This window comes from Octopus sinensis, linkage group LG2 (assembly GCF_006345805.1).
Source record: "Octopus sinensis linkage group LG2, ASM634580v1, whole genome shotgun sequence".
In the NCBI taxonomy this organism is placed as follows: domain Eukaryota; kingdom Metazoa; phylum Mollusca; class Cephalopoda; order Octopoda; family Octopodidae; genus Octopus; species Octopus sinensis.
Window position 1 is genome coordinate 39,093,299 of NC_042998.1, and position 27,411 is coordinate 39,120,709.

The 27,411-nt window shown below is 38.1% G+C and overlaps 1 protein-coding gene across 2 annotated transcripts in view; it reads right to left on the reverse strand.

Moving 5' to 3' along the window:
* The window catches only part of LOC115232553 (cadherin-23-like), a 137,942-nt gene that overhangs the window by 31,527 nt on the left and 79,004 nt on the right, over positions 1-27,411 (reverse strand). For both annotated transcript variants that reach the window (XM_029802496.2, XM_036512221.1), the window contains exons 23-30: positions 19,923-20,064; positions 17,348-17,578; positions 14,635-14,798; positions 12,017-12,163; positions 10,492-10,611; positions 7,729-7,915; positions 1,888-2,114; positions 677-853 (exon numbers count right to left, since the gene is read on the reverse strand). In XM_029802496.2, the coding sequence (XP_029658356.1) occupies positions 677-853; positions 1,888-2,114; positions 7,729-7,915; positions 10,492-10,611; positions 12,017-12,163; positions 14,635-14,798; positions 17,348-17,578; positions 19,923-20,064 (1,395 nt within the window). The remainder of the gene's footprint in view (positions 1-676; positions 854-1,887; positions 2,115-7,728; positions 7,916-10,491; positions 10,612-12,016; positions 12,164-14,634; positions 14,799-17,347; positions 17,579-19,922; positions 20,065-27,411) is intronic.

Genomic DNA, 27,411 nt, shown 5'->3' on the forward strand with positions numbered 1-27,411 from the left:
AACATATACAAGATGAAATTACTCGGAATTGCTACTGATGGGGAAAAAAGCTTTCCAAGTCTAGTTTTCTTATGTTGAGAAATCATTTTCAAAGAGTAAAAAAGTACATACATATATTTCCATATAACTCCTTTATTTTTGCATGAAAGTCCTTAAAGTTTTCTGGTAACCATGGACAGCTCTATTTTGTCCTCTTTCTGAACCCTTCAGCATGACATCACTCGAGATTTTAAAATTAGTTAATCTAAATTCATGCATTTTTTTTTTCTTTTGCATATTTCTTACAGAATCTCTATAAAAATTGTTTACTTTAAAATGTACAATTTACCTTAAATCCAATTATATTGACTTGAATTTAACTTATTGATTCTAGAATTGTTGAAAGCAATTGTTACACCAATGAGATTTACTACAGGAAGCCACTAAACTCCATTTTCATCCATCGCTAATGTTTCTTTTCTTTACTCATTCTTAGACATATCCACAACACAAATTTGATAATTATTTTCATCAGCCACACAGAAGTGAAAATAAAATCGATTCTGTAAATTTTTTGAATTGGTGTTGGATTCAGGCAGATGTTCTACTGTATATCTTTGTGGCTTGCTTCTGACTAACAAGGAAAACTATCACAATCTTAGAATTATGATTAAATAACTCAAGAAAATATACTTACAGTGTACATGCTCTGTTCCTCTCTGTCTAGAGGTGCCATTGTAGTTATGATTCCAGAAATAGGATCTATTTCAAATAACTTAGGACTCGTTTCATCGGAAATAAGAGAAAATGAAACATTGGAATCTTGTCGAGCTTTGGCGATCACTGTAAACACATAAGTTCCATTTGGTTGGTTCTAAAATATAATTATATGAATTGAATTTCTTTAGTCAAATATTTGTGTTTAAATAAAGTAATACAAAATGGAAGATACTTTGACTCTGGTCAAAATAGATATTTTTATGTATGATAAACATTTCTCGATTGAATGCTAGAATTCTTTGCTTCTAGAAGAATCATTGGGATTTGCCAATTCATTTTGTGTTCCTTCACCATTATTTGTCTTTAAATATATTTCTTGTTTCTGTGGATTTGCATCAGCTTCGAATCTGTATATGTCAGCCACTCTTGACTCTCACTGTTCATTGAGCTCATAACGATTTATTATTGTCAGGTGCAAAGTAAACAGTGAGCGGCCGATGCGAACGTAAATATGCTTATCACTGTTGCATTTTGTCATTGGAGAACAAATACTTTGAGATGAATGTTTGGTCATCACACTCTCAATTTGTTAGCTCATTAGGGGATTTTGAGACAGCTGATGCTTCGTCATCACTGAGTCTGCCAGGCCAAACCTACTCTCAACTAATAAATCTAACTTGAGTGTATGGCTCTTGTTTATAAATTTAGCAGACGAATTATTTACTGATACATTCTTGTATTTGCCAACAGATAAAGAATTGTCGGAGAACAACGAGATTCAGAACGATGACTTACATATTTATTCTTCAGACTTTCAGAAATCTGAAAGAATATGTCAGTCATTATATATATATATACCTTTTACTTGTTTCAGTCATTAGACTGCAGCCATGCTGGGGCATAACTTTGAGAAAAAATTTAAACCAGAGTCTAGAAAGAATTCAACATCCTTTGTCTAGGTTGATATCTCCCTGTCTTTACCCACACAATCATCAAGACAGCAACATGTGTATATGTATATATACATATACATATATGAATATATATATATGTGTGTGTGTATAAACATGTGTACATATATATGCTTACATATAGATAGATATGAAGGCAGACAGACACACACCAACAGGCATGCACTCATACACACACACACAGCACACAGACAGATAGATAGATAGATAATTGCACCTCAGAAACTCTTGCGGTTTGTCCAGGTCCTGGTTGAAGAATTCTCGGTTCTTTTGTGATTAAAAACTCAATGACAACTTCAACATTTGCCTTTGCATTCAAACGACGAAGACCGTTGTCTGTTGCTTTCACAGTCAGAGGGAAAGAATTTACTGTAGAAACATTCAACATATCAAAGGCTGTTTTTATCTCTCCTGTGACTGCATCAATATTAAAAATCCTTTGTCCTGAAAATAAAACAATATGTATGTATGTGTGTGTATATATATATATATATATATATATATATATATATATATATATATATATATATAAAATCAAAATAAGCAACAAGGATATCCAGAGGTAATGCAGTACGTTCATTTCAAACAACACCATTTAATATGATTTTAATCACCTTATTTTGAAATTGTATGGATAATACTGTATTAAATTCTGGTGCCTCAACTTACATACCATATTCATCTATATATATATATATAGTGGAACACTGACGGGGTTGGTGGCGTGGGTATACTGGAACACTGATGGGGTTGGTGGCGTGGGTATACTTATCGCTGAGAAATGGGTAGATAGAGTAATTGAGGTAATCAGAGTAAGTGACAGAATACTTAAGATTAGAATAGTGCTTCATAACAGATTAGCAACCATTATATCGGCCTATGCCCCTCAGCCAGGGCTACCCGATGGACAGAAAGACAGTTTCTATGACACCCTACTGCAGACAACCTCATTGACGAACGACAGGGACCTTCTCTTTGTGGCTGGTGATTTCAATGGGCATGTTGGACGACATGCTGGGGGCTTCCATGGCGTACATGGAGGCTACGGTTATGGTTCCCGCAACGAGGAGGGAACCAGGCTGCTGGAGTTCTGCGATGCGAATAGTCTTATGGTCTGCAACACTAACTTCAGGAAACCGACAAGCCACCTGGTCACCTACCGATCGGGCCGGCATACTAGCCAAATCGACTACATCCTTGCCAGAAAAAGGGAAAGATGGCTGCTTATAAATGCCAAAACCTTCCCAGGCGAAGAATGCACCCCACAACATAGACTGGTAGTTAGTGACTTTAGGATCAGGAATAAGAGGGCGACTAGAAGACGACCAACATGGAGAAGAAGGGTCTGGAAGCTTAAAGACCCTGCGAATGGACAGAGATTTAGAGACATGTTACTTGAAGCCTTTGACGAAATGGAAGGGGGTATAGCTACGCATGGGGTAGAAGACAACTGGACGCTTCTGAGGGAAGCTGAAAGCCACTGACCAGATCTGTGGCTGGTGCAAAGTCCCCTTAAGACCCAAAATAACGTGGTGGTGGAACAATATTGTCGACAGGGCTATTAGACAAAAGAAACAGGCTTGGAAGGCCTGGAAGAACGGTGGTAGCAGGGAAGGGTATCAGACTGCCAGAAGGGAAGCTAGGAGACAGGTCTATCTAGCCAGAGGGGAAGCAGATAAGAAAAAATTTGCCAATGTCCTGCGCCGTGAGGATGAAAGACTTCAGGTATTTCGTGTTGCAAGACAGTGTGTGAGAGAGAATCGTGACATGGTAGGAGAGAAATGTGTTCGCAAGGATGACGGTTCACTTGCGCTAAATGAGGATGCAAAGAGAGAGGCGTGGAGACGCCACTATGAAAGGTTGCTGAATGAGGAAAATGAATGGGATAAAGAGAGTCTGCCGAATGTGGACCCAACAGAGGGACCAGCAATCCGAGTTAACAGCTCTTTAGTAGTTGAGGCAATTAGAAGCATGAAAACAGGGAAAGCCCCAGGCCCATCAGGAATTACTGCAGAGATGCTCAAAACATCTGGTAGTGTCAGCTATAGCTTAGTCACCCGTATAGTTAACCAGGTGATACACGAAGGAGTCATACCCAATGACTGGTGTAGCAGCATAATAGTCAACTGCTACAAAGGTAAAGGTGACGCCCTAGATACAAATAACTACAGGGGCATCAAGCTGCTGGATCAGGTAATGAAGGTTACGGAGAGGGTTATAGCCCAATTAATTAGAGAGAGAGTTAGCTTAGATGATATGCAGTTTGGGTTCGTGCCAGGGAAAAGTACTACTGATGCTATATTCCTGGTGAGACAGCTGCAGGAGAAATACCTAGCCAAAGATAAGCCCTTGTATCTGGCTTTTGTTGACTTGGAGAAAGCCTTTGACGGGGTCCCCCGATCCCTTATCTGGTGGTCAATGAGGAAACTAGGGATAGATGAATGGTTAGTGAGAGCTGTGCGAGCCATGTACAGAGACACTGCTAGTAAGGTGAGGGTTGGCAACGAGTACAGTGAAGAATTCCGGGTAGAGGTTGGGGTCCACCAAGGTTCAGTCCTCAGTCCCCTCCTATTTATCATAGTCCTCCAGGCAATAACGGAGGAATTCAAGACAGGATGCCCCTGGGAGCTCCTCTATGCTGATGACCTTGCTCTAATTGCTGAGTCACTATCAGAACTGGAGGAGAAGTTTCAGGTGTGGAAACAAGGATTAGAATCGAAGGGCCTTAGAATCAACCTAGCCAAAACCAAAGTCCTAATAAGTAGGAAGGTGGACCAATCACAAACGATGGCCCTGCTCGATCTGTAAAAAAGGTGTAGGTAGAAACTCTATAAGGTGCACCAAGTGTAAGCTATGGACACATAAGAGGTGCAGCAATGTCAAAGGAAGGCTAACTAGGAAAATAGTTTTTGTCTGTGGCAGATGCTCAGGAGCAATAAACACTGGAAATGTGCAGAGACCAACTTCTACCACGTTCCAGGGAGACAAACTAGAAGTAGTTGATAGCTTCCGCTACCTAGGAGACCAAGTCAGTAGCGGGGGTGGGTGTGCTGAAAGTGTAACTGCTAGAGTAAGAATAGCCTGGGCAAAGTTTAGAGAGCTCTTACCCCTGCTGGTGACAAAAGGCATCTCGCTCAGAGTAAAAGGCAGACTGTATGATGCATGTGTACGTACAGCCATGCTACATGGTAGTGAAACATGGGCCGTGACTGCTGAGGATATGCGTAAGCTCGCAAGAAATGAAGCCAGTATGCTCCGATGGATGTGTAATGTCAGTGTTCATAATCGTCAGAGTGTAAGTACCTTGAGAGAAAAGTTGAACCTAAGAAGCGTCAGTTGTGGTGTGCAAGAGAGATGGCTGCGCTGGTATGGTCATGTGACGAGAATGGCTGAAGATAGTTGTGTGCAAAAGTGCTACACCCTAGCAGTTGAGGGAACCTGTGGAAGAGGTAGACCCAGGAAAACCTGGGACGAGGTGGTGAAGCACAACCTTCGAACTTTAGGTCTCACCAAGGAAATGACTAGAGACCGAGACCTATGGAAGTATGCTGTGCGTGAGAAGACCCGGCAAGACTAGTCAGGCCATAACCCGTGGCCCCTACCTGGGACGTAGTCAGTCCACCTGTGCATACCTTCCTTCTTGTGACACTTGTGAAGACCTGTTGAGGCAAGTGAAAATCAAACAAAATCAAAATAGATGAACATCAATGGAATTTGTATCTTTGTGGTACCAGTGCCGGTGGCACACAAGAAAACCATCCGAATGTGGCCGTAGCCAGTACCACATCGACTGGCCTCCGTGCTGTGGGCATGTAACAAACACCATCCGATCGTGGCCGTTCACCAGCCTCATCTGGCACCTGTGTCGGTGGCACATAAAAAACACCATCCGAGCGTGGCCGTCTGCCAGCCTCGTCTGGCACCTGTGTCAGTGGCACATAAAAACACCATCCGAGCATGGCCGTTCGCCAGCCTCGTCTGGCACCTGTGTCGGTGGCACATAAAATCACCCACTACACTCTCGGAGTGGTTGGCGTTAGGAAGGGCATCCAGCTGTAGAAACACTGCCAGATCTGACTGGCCTGGTGCAGCCTTCAGGCTCCCCAGACCCCAGTTGAACCGTCCAACCCATGCTAGCATGGAAAGCGGACGTTAAATGATGATGATGATGATGATGATGATATTGCAGTAGAAAGGTCTATCAAGAACAGCATATGCTATATTGAACCACATACAAATAGACCAGGAAGATGTAGACAGAGGAAAATCTTATGGTTTAACCCACCTTATAGCATGAATATAGCTATTAACAACCAGGAAAGTCTTAAAACTAATGGACAATCACTTTTGACATTCACACAAATACCACAAGATCATCAGAAATTGTTAAAGTTAGCTATAGTTGCCTCCCGAATATAAAGAATAACACTCAATCACAATAAGTATAAACACACTCGAAAGACAATGCAACTGTAGATTCCCAAACTGCTGCCCTCTGAACAACAACTGTCTTGAGAAAGAACTCATATACAAGGCTAACATCACAGACCCCAACAGAATAGCAAAGACATGTAGCAGAATGATAAGTAACTCATCCAAGGAAAGGTGTACACAACATCTGCTGTCATTTTGAGACAAAAATAAAAAAAACATGCAACATCTCTGTCAAATATGATATGAACATTGAAAGAAGGTGGAATAAGCAACCCTTAGAATGGAAAATTATTGTTAAAGCCAAAATATACAGATGATGGGGTACCAAATGTGAACTTCTACAGATAACATCCTAAATATCAGGGATGAAACTTCTCTCCTAGCATAAATAGCAATAGCATATGTAGGCAGGCAGACAGGCAGGATGGAAGTGTGAAAGCAGCAGAGATAAAAAAAAAAAAACAGGATAACTGTTTTGATATAAAGACAAAGACGTTGATTCACATGTAGAAAACCATAGAAAGATAGAAACAGAAATACATCGATGTATGTCTGTATTTGCACACATACATGCATGCATAGATACATACATGCATACATACATACATGCATGCATATATGCATAATACATGCATACATACATACATGCATATACTTGGTTTTGTGCATTTACAAAGCTTTCTTACTCTGTCAACCACCAGTTTGAATACCATGAAGGACATACATACACGAGCACAACACACACATACATAAGTGTGTATGTGCTTGTGTACATGCCGAGAGGATATGCTGCCTTTTTTAGACTCATGACCATTACATAACACTTCAAAGGTTATGAGTTTGGAATCCATGAGCAACCAGATTGCTACAAAATACCTCGTGAACAAAGGAGACAGTGTGAAAACCTTGGAGGTCCATGACACAACCGTAAATGTAGATTATGTGACATTTGTGCGGAATACATTACACAAATGAACAGCAGCTGCCAAAGAAATCTCATCAAGGTTCCACGTGACACGACTTGGTTGCTTGGTGTAACATTGCCATAAAAACTTCCACCACCAAATGCAAACAGAACAGACTGAATATTGTCACTTGAGAGACAAGAAAAAGTATGTAATGCCATGGTGGTCAGCTGGACTCCTCCTGATGTGAATATCTTTTTTGAAAATCAAAGAGAAAGAGGAAAGCTACAGACAGTTACTTGAAAGCTGGCAGTTTCCATATCCAGATAATAAATTCATATTTATACTAATAACAATTGGTGCACTTGATCTCATTAAGAGCTAAGAGATAATTGAAAAAGCCAGGATTTTCAGAAAACTAAAACAACCAACCAATGCACAAACTATTAATACAATCTTCAGGCAAAATGGCAAAAATATGCAAGACTTTTCTCAAGTTTATCATGTGTCATTGTTTTTGTTCTCTTCATTGCAATGATGGAACTTTGTATCTTTGTTAGAAAATAGAACGCCATTTCTCAGAGGAAGTCTTCAAATAATTGAAAATACAAGAGAACATGCATACTAATATTTATTATGTGAGACGTAAAGACTTTGTCAGAAAGAGACACCAAGAACAGTTTGTGGTGGGTAAGGCATTAATAGGCAAAAGTAAATACCGTTGAAGAGGTTTCCTGACATGAAACTGTAGGATAATCTTCCATTTTCATTGGAGTCATCATCTTTGGCTGTAACTCGGCCAACCAATGTTCCAGCAGGGGCCTTTTCCTGAATGGTAAATGAGTATTCCGAACTTGGTTGAAACACAGGCCTGTTGTCGTTTTCATCGAGTACTTTAATAATCAGCTGAAACAAACAAATCATTTGTTTCTGTGATATTTATTACGTTTCAGTGTGTGCATGTGTGTGTGTGTGTGTGTGTGCGTGTACATGAAAGAAATTGTTGTATAACAGTGCTCAGGTTCACTACAACTAAGAAACAAAATTATATCTTCACACACACACACACACATATTCTAAATGATGTTTCTCGATAAATTTCGATTTGACTACTTCTGTATGTCCAAGTGATTGTACTTGTGGTCATGTATTTGTGCATATTAAATATATAATTATTTCCACTCTAGGCACAAGGCCATGAAAATTTGGGGGGAAGGGGGCTAGTCGATTAACATCAACCCCCAGCGCATAACACTACTTATTTCATCGACCCCAAAAAGGATGAAAGGGTAAGTTGACCTTGGTGGAATTCAAACTCAGAACGTAGTGGCAGACAAAATACCGATAAGCATTTCGCTCAGTGTGCTAACGATTCTGCCAGCTCACTGCCTTACATATTAAATAAAATGTGAATTGTGTTTTTCTAGTTCCTGTGTAAAGTTGCCGATCATTGACTTTGTGGAATTATTAGAAAAGCTCCTCCACAATTAAAGCTTGTCATTTAATTCTCGGTTTTAATTATCATGCCTTACGTTTTATATGTCTGACTACATTTCATTTTGACCAGATCTCAAGGACAGAAGATCAAAGTTAAAAAAGATAAACCTCAATACAAAGCGATACTTTCATAATCGACAATACTTTGAAAATAATCAGATTAACATCTTAAAATAATAATTACGTTTCCAGTTAACTGTAACTGATAGAGTTGTTTGTGTAAACCATTATAAACAAACACAAGCATTGATATATTCATTTTTATAAATAGTTATGGTGTTCACGACGTTAATAACAATTTCAATTCCCTGTGGATAGACACGAAATGACTTCATAGTTTGATGTAGTGGACCACCAGCTCATATATCTTCAGTTCAATTCTTGATATGCCTTTACAAAACCCAGATTTTATTTACTGCTGTTCATTGAGCTATCAGAAACAACAGCCAAATCATTTAGGTATGTTACCTCTAAAGTCTAAAAGGATGTTTATCTTTTATTGACTTGATTCTCTAAAACTAAAGACAAGTGAACCTTAAAAATCCTGGAACTGTTAACCACGCAGTTCTGCAGAATCTAATTTAAAGCATTTGTCTTACTTCGTTTATGCCTAGGGTCCATACTTGTATTAGTTTTACACCAATTTTTTGAAGTAATTTAATTATCTAGTTCATTTGGGATCTCTCTACCCCACATCACATTTGACTTGTGGCTAATTTTGTTTTGGTTGTTCAATTTAATCGTTTAATATTTTGGAAAGTATCATTAAAACACTGATTCTTCAGTCACTTGGGGAAAAGAATACCAGAGTGGTTTCCTAATGCATCATTCACTTCAATATGGTGCTTTTAATTGCAAGCTAGCAAATTAGAGAGTGTTCCGAGTGATGTCAGAGAGTGCTGAGAGCTAAGGTTACAGGACACAAAATAATGATTTGAAGGTGAGATGGTCATTTCCCATTTTCTTCGTTTTTTGTCTATGACCAGTTTCACGAATGAAATAGTTTGTTCAATTTGTCTAAACAAGCCACAAGAGGCAAAATACTGTGGGTAATAAATGAATATTTCATTAGTTTTCGATACTGAGTTTAATTTTAACGTCTTAAAAAAGCAACATGTGGAAGACAAAAATGTTATTTACGTAAAAATTTAACATTCATTTTCTTGACACAACGGCTACGAGGGATACATAACAACTGGATAGATGTTGTGAATTAGAAAAAAATTAGTTTATCGCCAATTGATAAAGCAACGAGCTGAACTAACCGTGGTTAGAATTTAGAGTAAGTTGAATTGATCTAATAGGATTAAATAGAATTATCATAGAAATAGTATTTACTGGTAATCGACTTGTAGCCATGAGTTATATATTTATCCGCATCTTCATCATTAAATGTCCGATTTCCATGCTGGCATGGGTTGGACAGTTTGAGAAGAGCTGGCAAGATGGAGAGCTACACTGGTCTCCCTTGTTTCTACAGCTGGATACCCTCCCTAACGCCAACCATTTCACAGAGTGTACTGGGTACTTTTTGCATGACACCAGCATCAGTGCTTTTTATGTGTCTTGCAAACAACTTGCATATGCAAGTGCTACCAGTAGAAGGCTCTGCATACGGAAGCCAGCAAGTGTTTGGGGTCATCAGGAGAGAATGCGAGCCGTTTCGGGGCCTACCTCTCGACGGCATCAACGTGCACCAGCCCCGCTCACTGATATGAGGCCCCGCTTGCTAGATCAGCTGGTTATCAAATAAAGCTCAATATTCTTCTAGCCATTGCTCATCGACTCTTTTTAACCAAATCCAGTGGCTAGCCTTCTCCACTGTAGATTGGATATCGGTCATGGTGGTATTGACTTTACGATGAGTTAGGCCTAACAATAACAACAGTCATCTCACACTGTGTCCAACAAACCCTCTACATCTGACTTCGATTGGAGAATGCTCTGCTTTCCAGCCTGCTAAATGATAAATGATATAGATTTACCTTAACGGCTGTCTTTTGATGCACCTGGCCTGTAGGATTGTCTGTGGCAACCACTTGAAGATTGTAAATCTTAGTAGTTTCATAATCTAATTCTGCACCACGGTTTACGATGATATCTCCCTGAAAATATAATAAAGATGAGAATATTTTATTAAACAATGATCATTCCTTTAATTTGTATTGAGAAACTGAAGAATGATACAACTGTTAGGACACTTTCTAGATAATTGACAGGTACAAGGTTCAAATCTAGTGGATTTCTTGTTCTTTTCAAAAGCAAAGTGATAAAAAAGTGGTAGAGTGTTAAACGACTTGCAAATAATGTTCTTAGCAAAAAAACATGAATTTGGACTTCATTCTTCATCCTGATGAGTGTCCATAAAATAGCTCCCAGTCAAGTCCTGAATTGGCGTAAAACTGGTACAGTTCTCAAAAATGTGGGATCGTCAGTTAAAAAGTCTGAAATCATTCTTTCATCAAGACAATTCCAGAATCAAAACACTCAGAGTGATGGTGGTGGTGGTGGTGGCAGTGGTGATGGCTGATATAGTTTATCTCAAAGTTACCTTTGGTCTATGGAGTTTAGTGTTTTAAGCGACATGTTCTAATAAGTCCTTTTTTCTAAAAGGCCGGGAATAATTCAAGTGAAATTTGGCTGCTATTTGTGCTGTGGTTGAACTGTGTGGGGTTGTGGTGGAGTGGTTTTGATAGCATGATGGTAGTGGTGCATGTACACATATACACTCATGTGCATAAGTAGGTGGGTGGGTAGGTGGATAGGTAGACAGTCAGACAGACAGATAGAATTTGCATAGTGTTTCCTTTTACTTAAACGAGACCTGTACGACAGGTATATCTACCTTTTCTAAACATACTCAGGTGTCTGGATGTATAAGGTGAGGGAAAGATTGAAAATTATAATGAAAAACACAAGTTTGGATCCAAATTTTGAAAGAGTTGACACGTTATTGTGTCAATATCAAAATATGAGTTACAATAATTAGTTGTCTGGATGGCTTGTCAATAATTACACTAAACCAATTAAAAAAAGCAATGACTCCACAATTCTTGTTTTTATATATCTACACAAAAATACTATGTTTCGAAAAAATAAACAGCTTATTTCTTTATTTATAAGGACAGGTAAGTGGATTAAGTCGATTAGATCGACCCCAGTGTGTAACTGGTACTTAATATATCAACCCCGAAAGGATGAAAGGCAAAGTCGACCTCAGCGGAATTTGAACTCAGAACGTAAAGGCAGACGAAATACGGCTATGCATTTCGCCCGGCATGCTAACGATTCTGCCAGCTCGCCGCCTTAAAAAAGTAAACAGCTTGCTCATCTATATCCACTTATGCATCTGTATCTGTGATGTGTGAACAGGATGGAGTAGAGCAAACATAGTTTCAAGTTGATGGTTTATAACCTTTTAACTGTTACACACTCTTGAAGAGAAAACGGTCCGTGTTACAAGACGATTAAGAGTAGAATTCATAATAGTAAAGTTACGATTGTACTTACGGATTCAGTGATGTGGAAATCATTACGGTTAGGACCTTTAAGAAAATAGGAAATCCTGCTGTTTTCTCCTTCGTCATTATCACTTGCTGAAACCCTGCCAACAACATTTGGATAGAGAGTAGTTTCTTTCACCTCAAAAGTATATACCTGCATAAAATATTATACAATAACATTAGTAATTATTCATAAATTTGGTTGAAGTGCCTGAACCATTACATGACTTGCTAATTAATTAAAACTCATCTCTGATAGATTTTGTCACCTTATTTCCACTTCAATAGAGTAACAAATTGTAAAGTCAATCGTTAAAATGAAACCATTACATTTTCCTACAAATTTATATCAAAGTAAGATGATGATTACCAGAATTTGAGGAAACGGTTGGTATTTTGTGGCATAAAGAGTGAGTGCAAAAAGTATGCAAACAGGAATATATTGTTGTTGTCTTGAAATGGAATGGGAAATCCAGTTTATCGTATTCAGTGTTTAAATAGGATGTTAATTTAGTTGAGTAAATCGTTTCACAGGTCTTAGTAACTGGATGTTTCTGTAATTTCAGGAAAATAATAAACTTCTCCTCAACAAAAGTGCATCTGTGTTGTCATTAGAACTGCTTAAAATATTTGCGAGTCACGTTCTGTTGTCCTAAAAGAAGAAATGTTGGACAATGTGATCCCAGGCACCGTGTCTGAGAAAAGAAGGAGGGTCACAGCGAGAATGGCTTCCTTCATATGTCTGCTGGCTGTGAGATGACTAAGATAAACATCAGCTTCTAACAAATACGATGTTTTCCAGTTGTTAAAATGAGGTAGAATACAGGTAATAATAAAATTATTACCTGGATTCTTTTGCTTGTTTCGGTCACTTGATTGCAGCCATGCTGGAGCACCACCTTTTTAGTTAAACAAATCAATCCCAGGACTTATTCTTTGTAAACCTGGTACTTATTTTATCGGCCTCTTATGCTGAACTGCTAAGTTACGGGGATGTAAACACACCAACATAGATTATCAAGTGATGGTTGAGATGAGGGACAAATATAGACATGATGACACACACGCACGTAAATATATAAATATATATATGACAGGCTTCTTTCAGTTTCTGTCTACCAAATCCACTCACAAGGCTTTGGTCAACCTGAGGCTATAATAGATCCGAAAAAGAAGCACACCAATACATTAGAGCAATAATATATATTTTAGGAAGTTAAAAGTTAAGGCTGGTCATAGAATGACCATTGGTTTTGCACCTGTAAAACGCTTAGCAACACCATATATGGCTTGGTACTTTATAGCTTCAAAACCAATGGTCACTTTATGCTATAACTTTTAACCTCCTAATATACATACATACATATAAATGTATGTGTGTGTGTGCAATCTGTGAGTGGAACAGTAAAACTATGTAAGACTTTTCTCAAGTTCCAAATATGGATTTGTCTGTTAATTACATCCCAAAAATAGAGTCTTTTATCTTTGTTGGAAACTGGCTCCCTGCTCAGTGGAAGATTTATGATAATTAAAAAGTAGAAAAGACATATCTGTACAAATCTGTGCATGTGTGTGTGTGTGTGTGTATAGGTTATGTAAAGGTGTATTTTTTTTCCACAGAAGGTGTGTGTACGTATTTATGTATGTATATGTGTATGCATGTATCCATGTATTTATATACATATGTCATTGTTCAGTTTTATTTCAAGATTTCTTGCCAATAGAGAAAAGAGCTGGTTTCTAACCTAGATCCAAAGCTCCTTCATTGGAATTTTGACATCAACAACAGTATTTTTGTTTGTATGTATGTATGTGTGCAGATTTGTATGTTTTGTTTTATGTATGTCTTCTCATGCATATAGTTGCATACCTAAACATGCTCATATATATTTAAATGATAAACTTCTGGAAAGTTTTACAGATTTTTACAGTTTCAGTGATGGATTGGATCTGTAGTCTTTGAATTAGCTTTCTCCTTTCTGGTTTTGAGAAGCCTAATTTCTCAAGATTGGTATCTAGACAGTCTGTTACATATCCCAGGGCCCCAATTATTACAGGTATAAACCTGAATTTGTAATCTGGATAGAGTAACTGCAGATTTCTCAACAGTATATATGTACGTATGTATGCATGTATGTACATATGTTCTGAGTTTTATTTAAGCTCTTCTTAAGAGAGTTCAAGCTGGTTGCAAACAAAGCGACAAGATTTTTTGAGTTGGGAGAGTTCCCAGTATTTGTAAGTATGTAGTTGAGTTGTGAATCTACTCATCTCAAGAATCTCAGATGGAAAATCTTTGGAATAACTTATGAATCTTCACAGTGCCACAACTAGATTGGAATAGAGAATGCCAGTCAGTTTCTTTTTATCTTTCTTCAGAAAACCTTGTTTATCTAGGATTTTGTATAAATTTGTAGATACATAGACTATGATTGTAGGTACAAATGCGAATGTATGTATGTATGCATGTACGTATGTTTGTATGTTCACATGTCTGCATGTATGTATGTACATACGTATGTATGCATTTGTGTATTTATGCATGTACGTATGTTTGTATGCATGTATGAAAAGGACAAGTGGGAAAGAAAGAGTGAGAGAGATTAACTACTGACTTATACTAACACTTTTCGTGAACTTGGGTAAGTTGTCGTTGATGTCTTTTACCGTGATTACCATTCCTGCTGTGGCATTACGTTGTGAGTCAGCAATAGCTATTATATCAAACTTGAGGGGGTTTGAATAGCCCTTATTTTCATAGTCGAGTTCTTTGATCAGAATAACTTCACCTGGAATTAAAACAAAGATTGATCCATTGAATCAGTGATATGTTAACGATTTGCTTCAGTTAATAGTTTGGGCTGAATATGGGGGGGGGGGCAGAGCTGGCAGAATGGTTAGCACACCGAGCAAAATAGTTAGCAGTATTCTATCCATCTTTAGGTTCTGAGTTCTAATTCTGTTTACTTTACCCTTCATCCTTTTGGGGTCGTTAAATAACTACCAGTTAAACACTATCCGGTTCTAATTTATGAATTAATAATTGAGTTATTACTCCATGTTGAAAAGTGTATGTCCAAAATTAATGTTTTCTGGACATTTTTACTAAATCATGATAATCCATTTTCTGGACCAAATTCCTGCAGATATTGACCATTTCTGTTGATTGTTAAGGGTATTTGCTGGTTCTCATCTACATACATCATTTTTATCCCATACACTAGTTGGACTGTAGAGGGACATTAATATGAGGATTTCCACTGAAAGTGTTATCATTCAAGGAAGAATTTGTTCCTATTGACAAACGTGAGTGAAATTGGTTGAAAAATGTCCCTACTCTACTAATAGTGCTTTTCCATGCAAAGATAGACACGGAGGTCTGGTCATCAACATAGAATACTATTTCAGCCCTGATTCGTTATCAATTTGATTTCAACTTGAAACAGCTGAATAGGAATGCAATTTATAGAGTGAAAAATTTCTCAAATAATAATAATAATATTATTATTATATTATTATTATTATTATTATTATTATTAAGGCAGCGAGCTGGCAGAATTGTTAGCATGCTGGGTGGAATGCTTAGCGGTATTTCATGCCTTTACGTTCTGAGTTCAACTTCCGCCATTCATCCTTTTGGGGGGGGGTCAATAAATTAAGTACCAGTTGTATACTGGGTTGATCTAATCGATTGGCCTCCTCCCACCAAATTTCAGGCCTTGTGTCTATAGTAGAAAGGATTATAATTATTATTATTAGCGTTTCATCTGCTGTTACGTTCTGAGTTCAAATTTCTCCAAGGTCAACTTTGTCTTTCATCCTTTAGGAGGCTGATAAGTTAAGTACTAGTGAAACAATGGGATCAATGTAACCAACTATCCCCACCACCCACAAAATTACTGGCCTTGTGGCAAAATTTGAAATCATTATTATTATTATTATTATATTCAAATTCCGCCGAGGTCGACTTTGCCTTTCATCCTTTCGGGGTTGATAAATTAAGTAGCAGTTGCATACTGGGTTGATCTAATTGACTGGCCCCACTCCCTCCAAATTTCAGGCCTTGTGCCTATAGTAGAAAGGATTATTTTTATTATTATTATTATTATTATTATAGACATCGCACAGTATTGTGAGATTGTTGATTGAAGATATTGTACTGTTTGTCAAGTTACAACAAGGACCTCAGACAAACAGCACTTTACACAACATGCATCCAGTTTCAAGTAATGATGACTTTTGCAATACATCGAGATTATAGAGTATTTCTAAGGTTTACAAATGTTTTTTTTCAGATTGGGTGGTATTGAACCCACTGCTCCGATGTCAATAGGGATAACCAGATAACCTTTATGTTCAACTCTCGTAGCTGCTACATCTTAGTGATCTCAATTCTCAGCTCTCCATATTTATCAACTTTTTCTCTTTCTTTCATGATGATCTGTTGATCTGGCACTGCCACGTCGATTATTAGACACTCTTCTTTGTCCCTCCTAAAGGTTACTATATCCAGCCTTCAGTGTTCTAATACCTTGTCTGTCTGGAAGTCAAAGTCACAGAGCCTTTCCTTTTTTGTCCATTTCATTTTCCAGTGTGTGTGTTGGTACCAAGCACTCGTAACCTCATATCAAAACTTACGGCAATCAGTGAAGGTTTCAGGTTACTTTGTCGTGTCTACTCTTGTACTCTTTCTGCGCAAGACTTTCACAAGCACCAACAATCTGAGTCACACTCTCGACCTTCTTCCCACACATTCTGCAGAGGTCCAATGCTCTAGTGTGGTATATATTCTTTTTCACTGAGTTGCTATTCAATTCCTGGTCCGAAGCCACAATGATTAGGCTTTCAGTTGGAACAGCGATATGCAATCAGTGTAGCGCTGCCCCTTCAATGTTTTAGCCCACACATATTGTTTTAAGGTTTCAGTGACAGTTTTGAACCTTTTCTTTTCTATTTGGTACTTCTTGTCAAGATATGCCCTTGCATTTTATTTTCCATGTTTCAATTCCCCATTGGACCACTCTTCTATGTGGCTCAGATCTTTACACAAAGGTAGAATATCACCTTCAATTCTTCACTTCCATTATTGTTATCATTATTATTATTATTATTATTATTATTATTACTATTGCAGTTCAATAATGGTTATTAATACAGCTAAATAATTATAAGCTATCAAGCAAGCTAATATGAAGTCAAATGGAACTATACAGCTTCATATTTACGAATAGCAAAATTTTTTCATCTCTCCATCTTATTACAATGATAACACAAAACTTGTGCAAATTATAGAGTGAGGAAGTAAGTTGAAGAAAATAATATCAATCATTCAACCTACCATTTCTTGTAACATTGAAGAACCCTTTGTCTTGTCCACCCGGCGCTAAAGTGTAGTCAGATACAAACTGATCAGTTTTGGGATCTTTGGCCCTGACCGTTGTTAACAAAAGTCCAACCTGTTTGTCTTCTGGGACTTCTATTTCATAGATCTTTTTACTTTGACCAGGTGTCTCAGGTATAAAGAAAGGTTCTGTTCTCTGTGATGCTTGTGTAATTATTACGACTCGAGCTGTAAATAAAAAAAGAGTATTTTAACATGTTCATGTATTTTTTATTGAAGATTTTAATATACTTTTGCTTCACAAATATCATTTTACTGAGTTAGAACGTGAAGTCAGATGGAACAGCACGAAAATACCATAATAGAAAGCTCTTGCAGAACTTCAGTTAAGGAACTTTTTTTCATTGCTTTCAACTCAGCAGATTTAATGAATAATTTAAAATTCCACGCTGAAGTAGAAGGAACACGAGAGTGTCCAGTTATTGGATTTAGTTCAGTCTATCTTCTAGTTATGTTCAAATCTCACAAATTAGATTCACCCACTGAATCTAAAATGAGAACCAGTCATTATTACATCTTGTTATATAAATCCAAATAAGCCTGTATGCTACAAGAGTACAACAATAGTATTAGAAATCAATTTGACTGTGGCCATGCGGTGCCCCAGCATGGCCACAATCTAATGACTGAAACAAGTAAAAGATAAAAGATACAATTAACCACAATTTTTAAGTAGTTTATTTAATAAGTACATAACAGGGAAACCAACAAATATTAATTAGCAATGTTTAGATAACTTAAGACAGCGAACAGTCAGAATCGTTAGCAGGGTGGGTAAAATGCTTAGCAGCATTTCGTCTGTCACTACCTTCTGAGTTCAAATTCCGCCATGGTCAACTTTGCATTCCATTCTTTCAGGGTCGATAAAAATAGGTACCAATTGAGCACAGGGGTTGATGTAATTGGCTTAGACCCTCTCATGAACTTGCTGACCTTGTGACAAAATTTGATACCAATATTTAAGTAACTTCGCTTGAACTGAGAGTGCCTGGTGATGCCAAATCTGGGCAAAAGTTATTCTCTTTCACTTGAAATATAAAGCCTTTGGAGAAAATTTCAATATCTCACCTCTCTTTTTTCTAAATAATATAAGAATCTATTAATTATCTTACTATCTGCACTTCTTCGAATTTTAACTGACAAAATATGGTTTTGAGAAAGAGCTGAAAACCTGGTCTGAACTCTGTTCAAGACCTGACCAAAATGTTGCTGAATTCTGAAACTTGCCAGAGGCCTTTCAGTTTAGGTTCTCTTGCTATCAGACAGGGAAACAAGCTGCTGGTCAGTCTTGCCCTCACTACTAACTGTTGAATCCATCTTTCAAGTGATGTTTGTTGTTAGTCAACCGATAAAATTAAGCAGGATCAGAGACAAGAAGGGAAGGATTTCAAACCTGCAGCTCAGATACGATCAACAAATTCAATTAGGGTTATCTCCAAGCAGCAACCTTTTAACACTTGTGAATAATTTAAGAGAAATTTTCTTTATCCTCAGCTTGAAAGTCTCTGGGAAAATTTATGCCTGTCTTAAGACCTGTCTTTCTGTTATAATCCTTAAAATGTGGGCTTGTTATAGCGCTCACTTTGGTATACAGTATACTTAGTAAAACAAGTAAAGACAAGACTATCTCTGACCGCCTACTACTTACTCTCTCGTACCGTCTTATACCACTTGTCATGTGGGAATGGTGGACCATTATTCCTAATTCCCTACAACACTTTCAGTATACCTTCCACTCGTTTTCTACAGAATGTTTGGCTGTTCTAATCAATTGACTTTTAGTGGAGATTTGCACTTAATTTATGCAACTTTTTTAGAAGAATCATTTGCAGGGAAATTTAGTTCATAAATGACAACCACAGCCATTAAAATAGGAAATATTTTTAGAAGCAGCAACTTCGAAGCACTTTAAAAGATCAGGGAATCTCCATGAAGCAAGTATATCAGGTACATAACCCACTTTTTAGTTATTGATTGGAAAAGTTTCACAATTTCTTCTGGAAAAGATAAGCATTTCTTACTATATATGACCGTTCGGCCAGTTCGCAGTTGGGGACTATAATGTACGTAAATTAGCTTTGATATGGGTTTTTTTTTTTTTGTTTTATTTAATGAAAACACTGACACGGCTAATCTTGGAAAAGATAACGAATGACCTGATTTCCATATTTCTTTCTTTAGAATATCTCCCGCAACACCTCTGAGAAGTAAATTTAGCTTTGTGTTATTCCTGTACTGATTCCAAACCCTTACTGATCAACGTCACCTTTTATGAAAGTTGAAGTAATTAGGGTTAGTAAGATACCGGAGGCTAATTCACTTCCCGACATACTTATGTCGACTGAACTGGTCTTATTCTTATAAAAAATATATTTACTTTCAATGTGATTGCTGTTAGTGCATTGTTAATGATAATGATGAAGGTGGGGGGGGGAGAAGGAGGAGAATGACAACGACGATGGTAGCGGCCACGACATTAACGCTAATTATAGTTTAGGAAGTAAGTGCTCACCTTGGGCAACCTGACTGCTGCTGCTAACATCGGCGTTCAAGTCCCGAGCTTGGACTACAAATGCGATTGTAGCCACCAAACTGTGGTATAGCTTCATCTTTAAGCTAATATCCCCAGTGACTCTGTTGATGGCAAAGGCATTCTGAAAGAGAGAGAATCGGCAAACTCACAACATCCGTAATAAAATAATTATTACTATTGCAATGTTAGTAGATTATAAACTCAAAATATAGAGGAGGGCTGGAATGAAATAATACAAAGCGATTAAAAAGTAAGTGTTGCTTATATTAAAGATATACTAAATGATTTGTAAGATAGGTATATGTTCCCATGACATTTGATCTGATTGCGGGATAAATAATGAGTTTATTGACCACGGAAAGGAAGGATAAATTCAGAGTGGGTACAAACGTGATTTAAACTCAGAACATAAAGAGGAATGACCAATGACCACAAGGCATTTTGTCCTACACTCTACGCAACAATAATAATCCTTTCTACTCTAGGCACGAGACTTGAACTTTGTGCGGAGGTAAGTTGACAACCCATCCCCAGCCCCCCAGTGTTCAACTGAGACTAATTTCATTGACCCCAAAAGGAAGAGGGGCAAAGACAACTTTGGCGAAATTTGAATACAGAACGTAAAGACGGATGAAATGTGGTTAAGTATTTTGTTCAGCGTACAAACAATTCGAACACTTCACTGCCTTCAGCATAGCAAAGGAGGAGGGGGAGGGTGAAGGGGAGAGGAGGAGGAGGAGGAGAAGGAGAAGAAGAAGAAGAAGAAGAAGAAGAAGAAGAAGAAGAACAACAACAACAACAACAACAACAACAACAACAACAACAACAACAACAACAGCAGCAGCAGCAGCAGCAGCAGCAGCAGCAGCAGTTGCTTCTGATACAGGCCTATCGGCTCCAGTAGCTGACTGGTCATCTATTTTATTGATTCCGGGGTTAGGATGAAAGGCTAACTGGAAAGCCTCAGGATTTAAACTAATAATATAAGAGTTGGAAGAAATAGTGTGTGAGATTTCTGAGTAAGGCTGGATCACACACTCACATCCCTCGTCCAGGAGATCCAAACAAAACCAGGCTCTGAGTAGTTTCAACAGATTGTCTGTCCAGCCCTAAAGTTGCTGTTCGACAGTATAACCTTCTTTCTGCAGGTGAATAGGCTGAAAGTCTGTAAACTTACCTTTTCTCCTGTCAACCAGCTCCACTTTTGTGGAATCCTGAATCATTACGGATATATCGTCCATATGAAATGTGGAGGCTGTTGTAGATAGATCTCTTCTCTACGAAACCACCTTCAACAAATGCCTTGGCAGAGTTAAGGGCCCGAATTTATCGATTATGTCCCTTTGTTAGTGTAGGGCACTGCCCAAGGATTTATGACAAACAAACTGTAGACAGGAACTTTGCTGCGGTTAGCTAGGGAGCTGGTCTGCAGCAAAGTGGGCTTCCGGTTAAGCGGGCTTCTGTGAAGCAGGAGTGGATTGGCAGCTGTTGCCCTCGTGTACTTAACTGAATAAATCTTTCACTAACACATTCTGGGTCTCTGTTAATTTATTTGTGTATAGCTTAACTAAAGCTGTATCAGTTTCCTTTCTCAGAAGTGCTACCACAATCACCCCCACCGCATACAGTAGTCGTCTACCAATATGTTGCCAAACATTTCTGGTTGTTTTCGTAAACTTCAAATCTCATATCATCCAAATTAGATGAATGAAACTTCGGACAACTGAGAGATGCGCCTCTTGTTATTGGTTTTTCACTGTACCTCATCAAGGCAGGCCACCGAGGTAGATACAAAGTTAGCTGCCTTCTCCAATCAGTCATCCACCTTGATTAATTCGACAAACCACAAAAGCCAAGTTGTGGGGCATGCGATGATGATTGTTCAACAAAACTCCACATATGAGAGATACTCAGAAACAGAGCGACTCCATGCAGAAAGTTTGGTATCCCTACACTCATCTCAGTCAGGCTTGGTTGACGACACTTTCTAGATTGAAGAGTTTAATTTAGACTAGCAGTATTTCCTGGTAGCACAATCAGAAGAGTGATTTCTGGAAGTTGTCTATAGTCCACGGGCTGAAAGATTTTCCGGTTTAGACTGTTTTGTTGATCTTTGGATGTTTAGGCCTCCCTGAGAACATCGTTGAGCTTGTAGACTGTTAATTCTTTACAGATTTTCTTGTTCATCATTAGTTTCTGAAGCTAACCAAGCACCTTAACTCTGGAACAACAACAATACTTCTTAAAGATCATAAGTAATGGTAATGGCAGCGTTTGGGCAACTGGGAGAATTGCAACCACTATTTGCATTTCCTCGGGACTAGTGGTGGTTCATTATAGCAGATGTGCTAAATAAAAATATTTTTCAAAAAGTTGAGCAAGGTCAAAGACACCAAGGAGTATTATGCCCGATATGAAGGTGTTCTCAAAAAGACATATAGCTGAGGTTTGACTATTTATAACAAGTCAAGTGACAACAGAAAGTCCCCACTGTATTTGACATATTAGATCAAACGTGACAGGAGAGATTTGGTAGACATGTGCAGAACATTGTTATTTAAACCTTCTCAGAGCAACAGTGAAGCTAAAACCAGCACAAACAAACAAGTTTATGTTTTGATCTCTGTTTGAAGAACTACAGCACTATAGAGAGAACATTTCAATGTACAAGAAGGGACAAAAGTATATCGGAGAAAACTTAGGAGTAAATCTTATAATGATGATTTCAAAACTAAGTTAGTTCGCCATCCACCTGGCTCATCGTATGAAACACAGATGAAGAATCCGTGTTCGTTTTACTACCAATGATCCGCTACCCATCATATTTCATGATCCCTCCGATCATGATGAGGATAGAAGTGATGCTGGTGATATCGTCTTAAATAAAGACACATTCCCTGTTTCCTTTATTTCAGACAGCAGAGTACGATGTGAATTGTTTGACCGCTATTTCTTACAGGTGGAGTGACCACGTAGCTTGCAGAGAGAGTGATTGTTCCTGGCAATGGGATAATGTCGACGATGATGGTGGTGGAGATGAAATATTCAATTATAAAAAGACAATCAAATAAAAATAAGAACAGAGGAAACAAAGATGAAAATGAAATATTTCAACAACGCATCAGCTTGATTCCAATAAAGGGATTTTTTTTCCAGCAACTGATGCAAGGATCTTCCTATTTCCAATTCCAATGGATTTTGCCATAAAAAAATTACATCTGTTCTTTACTCGATGTCTTCCAACATTCTCTTTATGTATTTAGTTTTAAGACAGATTATGATTTTGTTTTCCATTCTGTATTCTATTAAAGAGCACAAAAGTCATTAAGAATTTAATGTTTCAGGATTTTTTTCCTCGTGTGTACAGTTCAGTACTTTTTTAATTCAGAAAAGAAGTCATTTGAATATTGAAGAAAAAAAGAGAATGACCAAAGGAAAAAGCAACTAAAGAGAAATGAGGAAAAAAATGATAATCTTCTGACGAAAACATTGAAATTATTAAACATACTTGGTGAATGGAATGTTTTAGTGTGGGCATGCATCTGTCTGTGTGTGTGTGTATATATATATATATATATATATATATATATTTCTGTGTGACAAACACAGTGTACCTATTGTTAACTGTTTCTTATATATGTATTAGCCCTCCCAACCACTTAGACCCTCTCAAGAAGCCTAGAGGCACATTCATCATCCAACCTTTATCTGCCCATCCCTACAGAACACTGAAGAAATAGAGATGGCAAGGAGGATTTCTTTGCCTCTTGGCAGAAATGGCCATGAGGAACTAGTACCTACTGAGAATCTGATCTTTTGCTCTTTTCTTTCGAGCCATCGGTTCGTCTGGTATCGAGGATAGGAAAGTGTCAAGTTTTGTTTTGAAGACCTCTACATCCATGTTTTGCAGGTCTCTCAATTGTTTTGGCAGGGCATTAAAGAGCTGAGGTCCTCTGAAACCGAGGCCTTTGCAGTACCTTGTTCTTATGTGAGATGCAATGGACTGTACCCTTGGTACTATGCAGCGGCGACCTGTGTGGGCATTCATATAATACTTAGTGCCAGTATTTTCCATATGTAAATTATTACATATCTCTCCCGCCTGCGCTCCAGAGAGTAGAGACTTAATGCCTTCAGTCGCTCCCTGTTGTTCATTTGCTGGACTGTGGCGATCTTTTTTGTATAGTGACGCTGAATTGCCTCGAGTTCTGCTGTCAGCTTGACACTGTGTGGTGACCACAACTGAGAGCAATAGTCTAGGTGGCTCAGAACAAATCTCTTCCATAGAGTCAACATGACTATTTGATCCCTTGTTCTGAAAGTCCTCAGTATCCTCCCTGCCAGTTGTCTGCACGTGAAATGATGCATCACTACACATGCTGATGCCCAGGTCTCTCACTGTTTGTGGTTCTGGGGTTGCAGTACCTCCAGGTCCTGTGTATGCCAGTTGGGAGCACTTGTGGCCTTGTAGCGCACTACTTGAAATTTTTTAGCATTGAACTGTATATTATTTTGCTCTGCCCACTTGTATATTGCATTCAGGTCATTCTGCAGGCTTATGACACCATCAGAATTCTTTATTGCCTGAGATAGTTTTGTGTCATCAGCTTAGCTAGTGACATTGGCTGTCCGAGTGACCGTGGACATGTCCAGAAGGGCTACTATAAACAGTAGTGGCCCCCAGGACAGTTCTTATGGAACACCGCTCAATATTTGCATTTCCCAAGATAATTCTCCATTAGCTGCAACTGTCTGACTTGTACCATTAAGGAAGTCATGCAGCCACTCTCCTAATTTACCAGCTATGCCAAGGTGTCGCAGCTTGTGACATATCATGCCATGATCAACTTTGTCAAAGGCCATTGCAAAGTCGAGATATATCACATCAACATTTGAATGGTCAAGTATCTTCCCCAGAACCTGGTCATAATGCCACAAGAGCTGCATGAGGCAGCTTCCACCCGGACGGAAACCATGCTGGGTCTCATTCAGCAAATCATTTTCTTCTAGGAACACAATCAGCCTCCTTCTGACAATTCGTTCCATGACTTTGCTAATATGTGAAGTCAGAGAGATGGGCCTGTAGTTTCCAGCCTTCAGCTTTTTGGGAAGTTTACTACTTGCAAGGAAACTCTGGAAGAGTATCCAGAGTGGTCCCGCTAATTCTTGTTTACATGGCTTTAGGAGGACAGCTGGGAAACCATCAGGGCCAGTTGCCGAATTTGAGCTCATTTCATTTATGGTTGCTATTACATCTTCCTCTTCAATGTCAATGTAAGTAATGGATGCAGTCTTTTTCTGCTGAGTGATATTGTCAAAGAAACCATTCACCAGAATTGAGCATATAACTGTACACAGAACTAATATATGTATGCATGTGTGTGTATATATATATATATATATATAACCAGACAAAATTTTGTCTGCAACAGTTAGATGCTAACTTAACCGTGGTATGACCAGCATCTTTCCTCATGTCTCTTGGAACTTATATCCACATCTTTATGAGTAGATTTATCTTCTCTGGGATGTTAATAATCAAGTTAAAAACTTTGTATTGTTGGAAAACATATATAGTCTGCTTGGAACCTTACTTCAGATTCATGGAACTCACTACTATAACTTCATAAGGATATTTACACTCTCTCAGATATTTGGAAAACCTATATGTGATTTAGCTGATGAATACTTGACATTATATTTGCTGTAATATTTGCAGCTTGAAATAAAATGTTTATAGTATGAAACAATTGTACTAATCTACCGATCCATTCTTGTTGCTCTTTTCTTGGTTATAATCACCCCACATAATTTTATGGTTAATACCATAAAGAATTCTGGTGCATATAAGTTAAGTACCATATTCATTTGAATTCATTTGAATCTTAGTTGTTTTGCTGAAATTATATATATATATATATATATATTATTTCTTTATTGCCCACAAGGGGCTGAACATAGAGGGGACAAACAAGGACAAGCAAGAGGATTAAGTCGATTAAATCGACCCCAATGCGTAACTGGTACTTAATTTATCGACCCCGAAAGGATGAAAGGCAAAGTCGACCTCGGCGGAATTTGAACTCAGACCGTAACAACAGACGAAATACTGCTAAGCATTTCGTCCAGTGTGCTAACGATTCAGCAAGCTCGCCTTATATATATATATATATATATATATATATTATTTCTTTATTGCCCACAAGGGGCTGAACATAGAGGGGACAAACAAGGACAAGCAAGAGGATTAAGTCGATTAAATCGACCCCAATGCGTAACTGGTACTTAATTTATCGACCCCGAAAGGATGAAAGGCAAAGTCGACCTCGGCGGAATTTGAACTCAGACCGTAACAACAGACGAAATACTGCTAAGCATTTCGTCCAGTGTGCTAACGATTCAGCAAGCTCACCTTATATATATATATATATATATATGGATCAGCTGGATCAGTAGACAGATAGATAAGTAAGTATATGCGTCCATGACTATGTTTGTTCTCTACACAATTTGACAAATGCTGGTTTGCTTATGTCCTTGTAATTTGACAGTTCAGCAAAAGATATCACTGTAATAAGTAACAGCATTAACAAGAATAAGTCCTGGGACAGATTTGTTAGCTAGGGCACTGTTATATTAGGGAGATGTCTAATCAAGTATTTCCTAAGAGCCGTTTCCACATTAAGATATATTACAACCCTTCAATTAAAGGTATGAAGCCTAAAAATATACCTAAAAATAGACCATGGGAAGTATGAAATTCCTGGCTCTTTGAGATAAATATTTCCCAGTAAATAGGCATTCGATAAAATTATCACAAAGAGCTGTTTCCCCAATATGAAGAACATTGTCACTCACCAAGACCCCACTGCCACTGGTAATTGTAGAGATACTTGGCCAAGTTTGTATAATAAACTCTGTTGTCTGTGAGATAGCACTCACTGCAACGCTCCAAGATAACGTAATTGATAAGAACATCACATTGGTTTATGCGAAGGTGATTTTAAGAGTCTTTATGCAAACCATCAGTTCTCTTTCAGGCACATCAATGAAAGTGAAGCCACCAAGTTTGTTCCAATATTCTGTCTTTCAAATGGAAAACACCGCATGCCCAGAGTCTCTGATTGCTTGGAGACACACAGTGTTATAAAAATCTGCCCAACCACGTCTCTCCATCTCAAAAAACAATTAGAAACCCTTAACAATGTACATTAAATATTTATCTCTCTCAATGGATGGAGTACTTCATTTGCTGATTCTAAATTAATGGGACAGTAAAATACATCTATGGGGGAGGCATAACCCCAAATAGAATCAATAAAAATTTCTCCAAAACACTTCTCCATAGCAATCCACCCTAAAAATCTAATTACCACTCCACTATAACCTACACACTCAAGAAAGGTTTTAACTTAACAGAGACTTCCATCTTCGAACTTCTCTGCATTAAGATCTGAAATGTAAGATC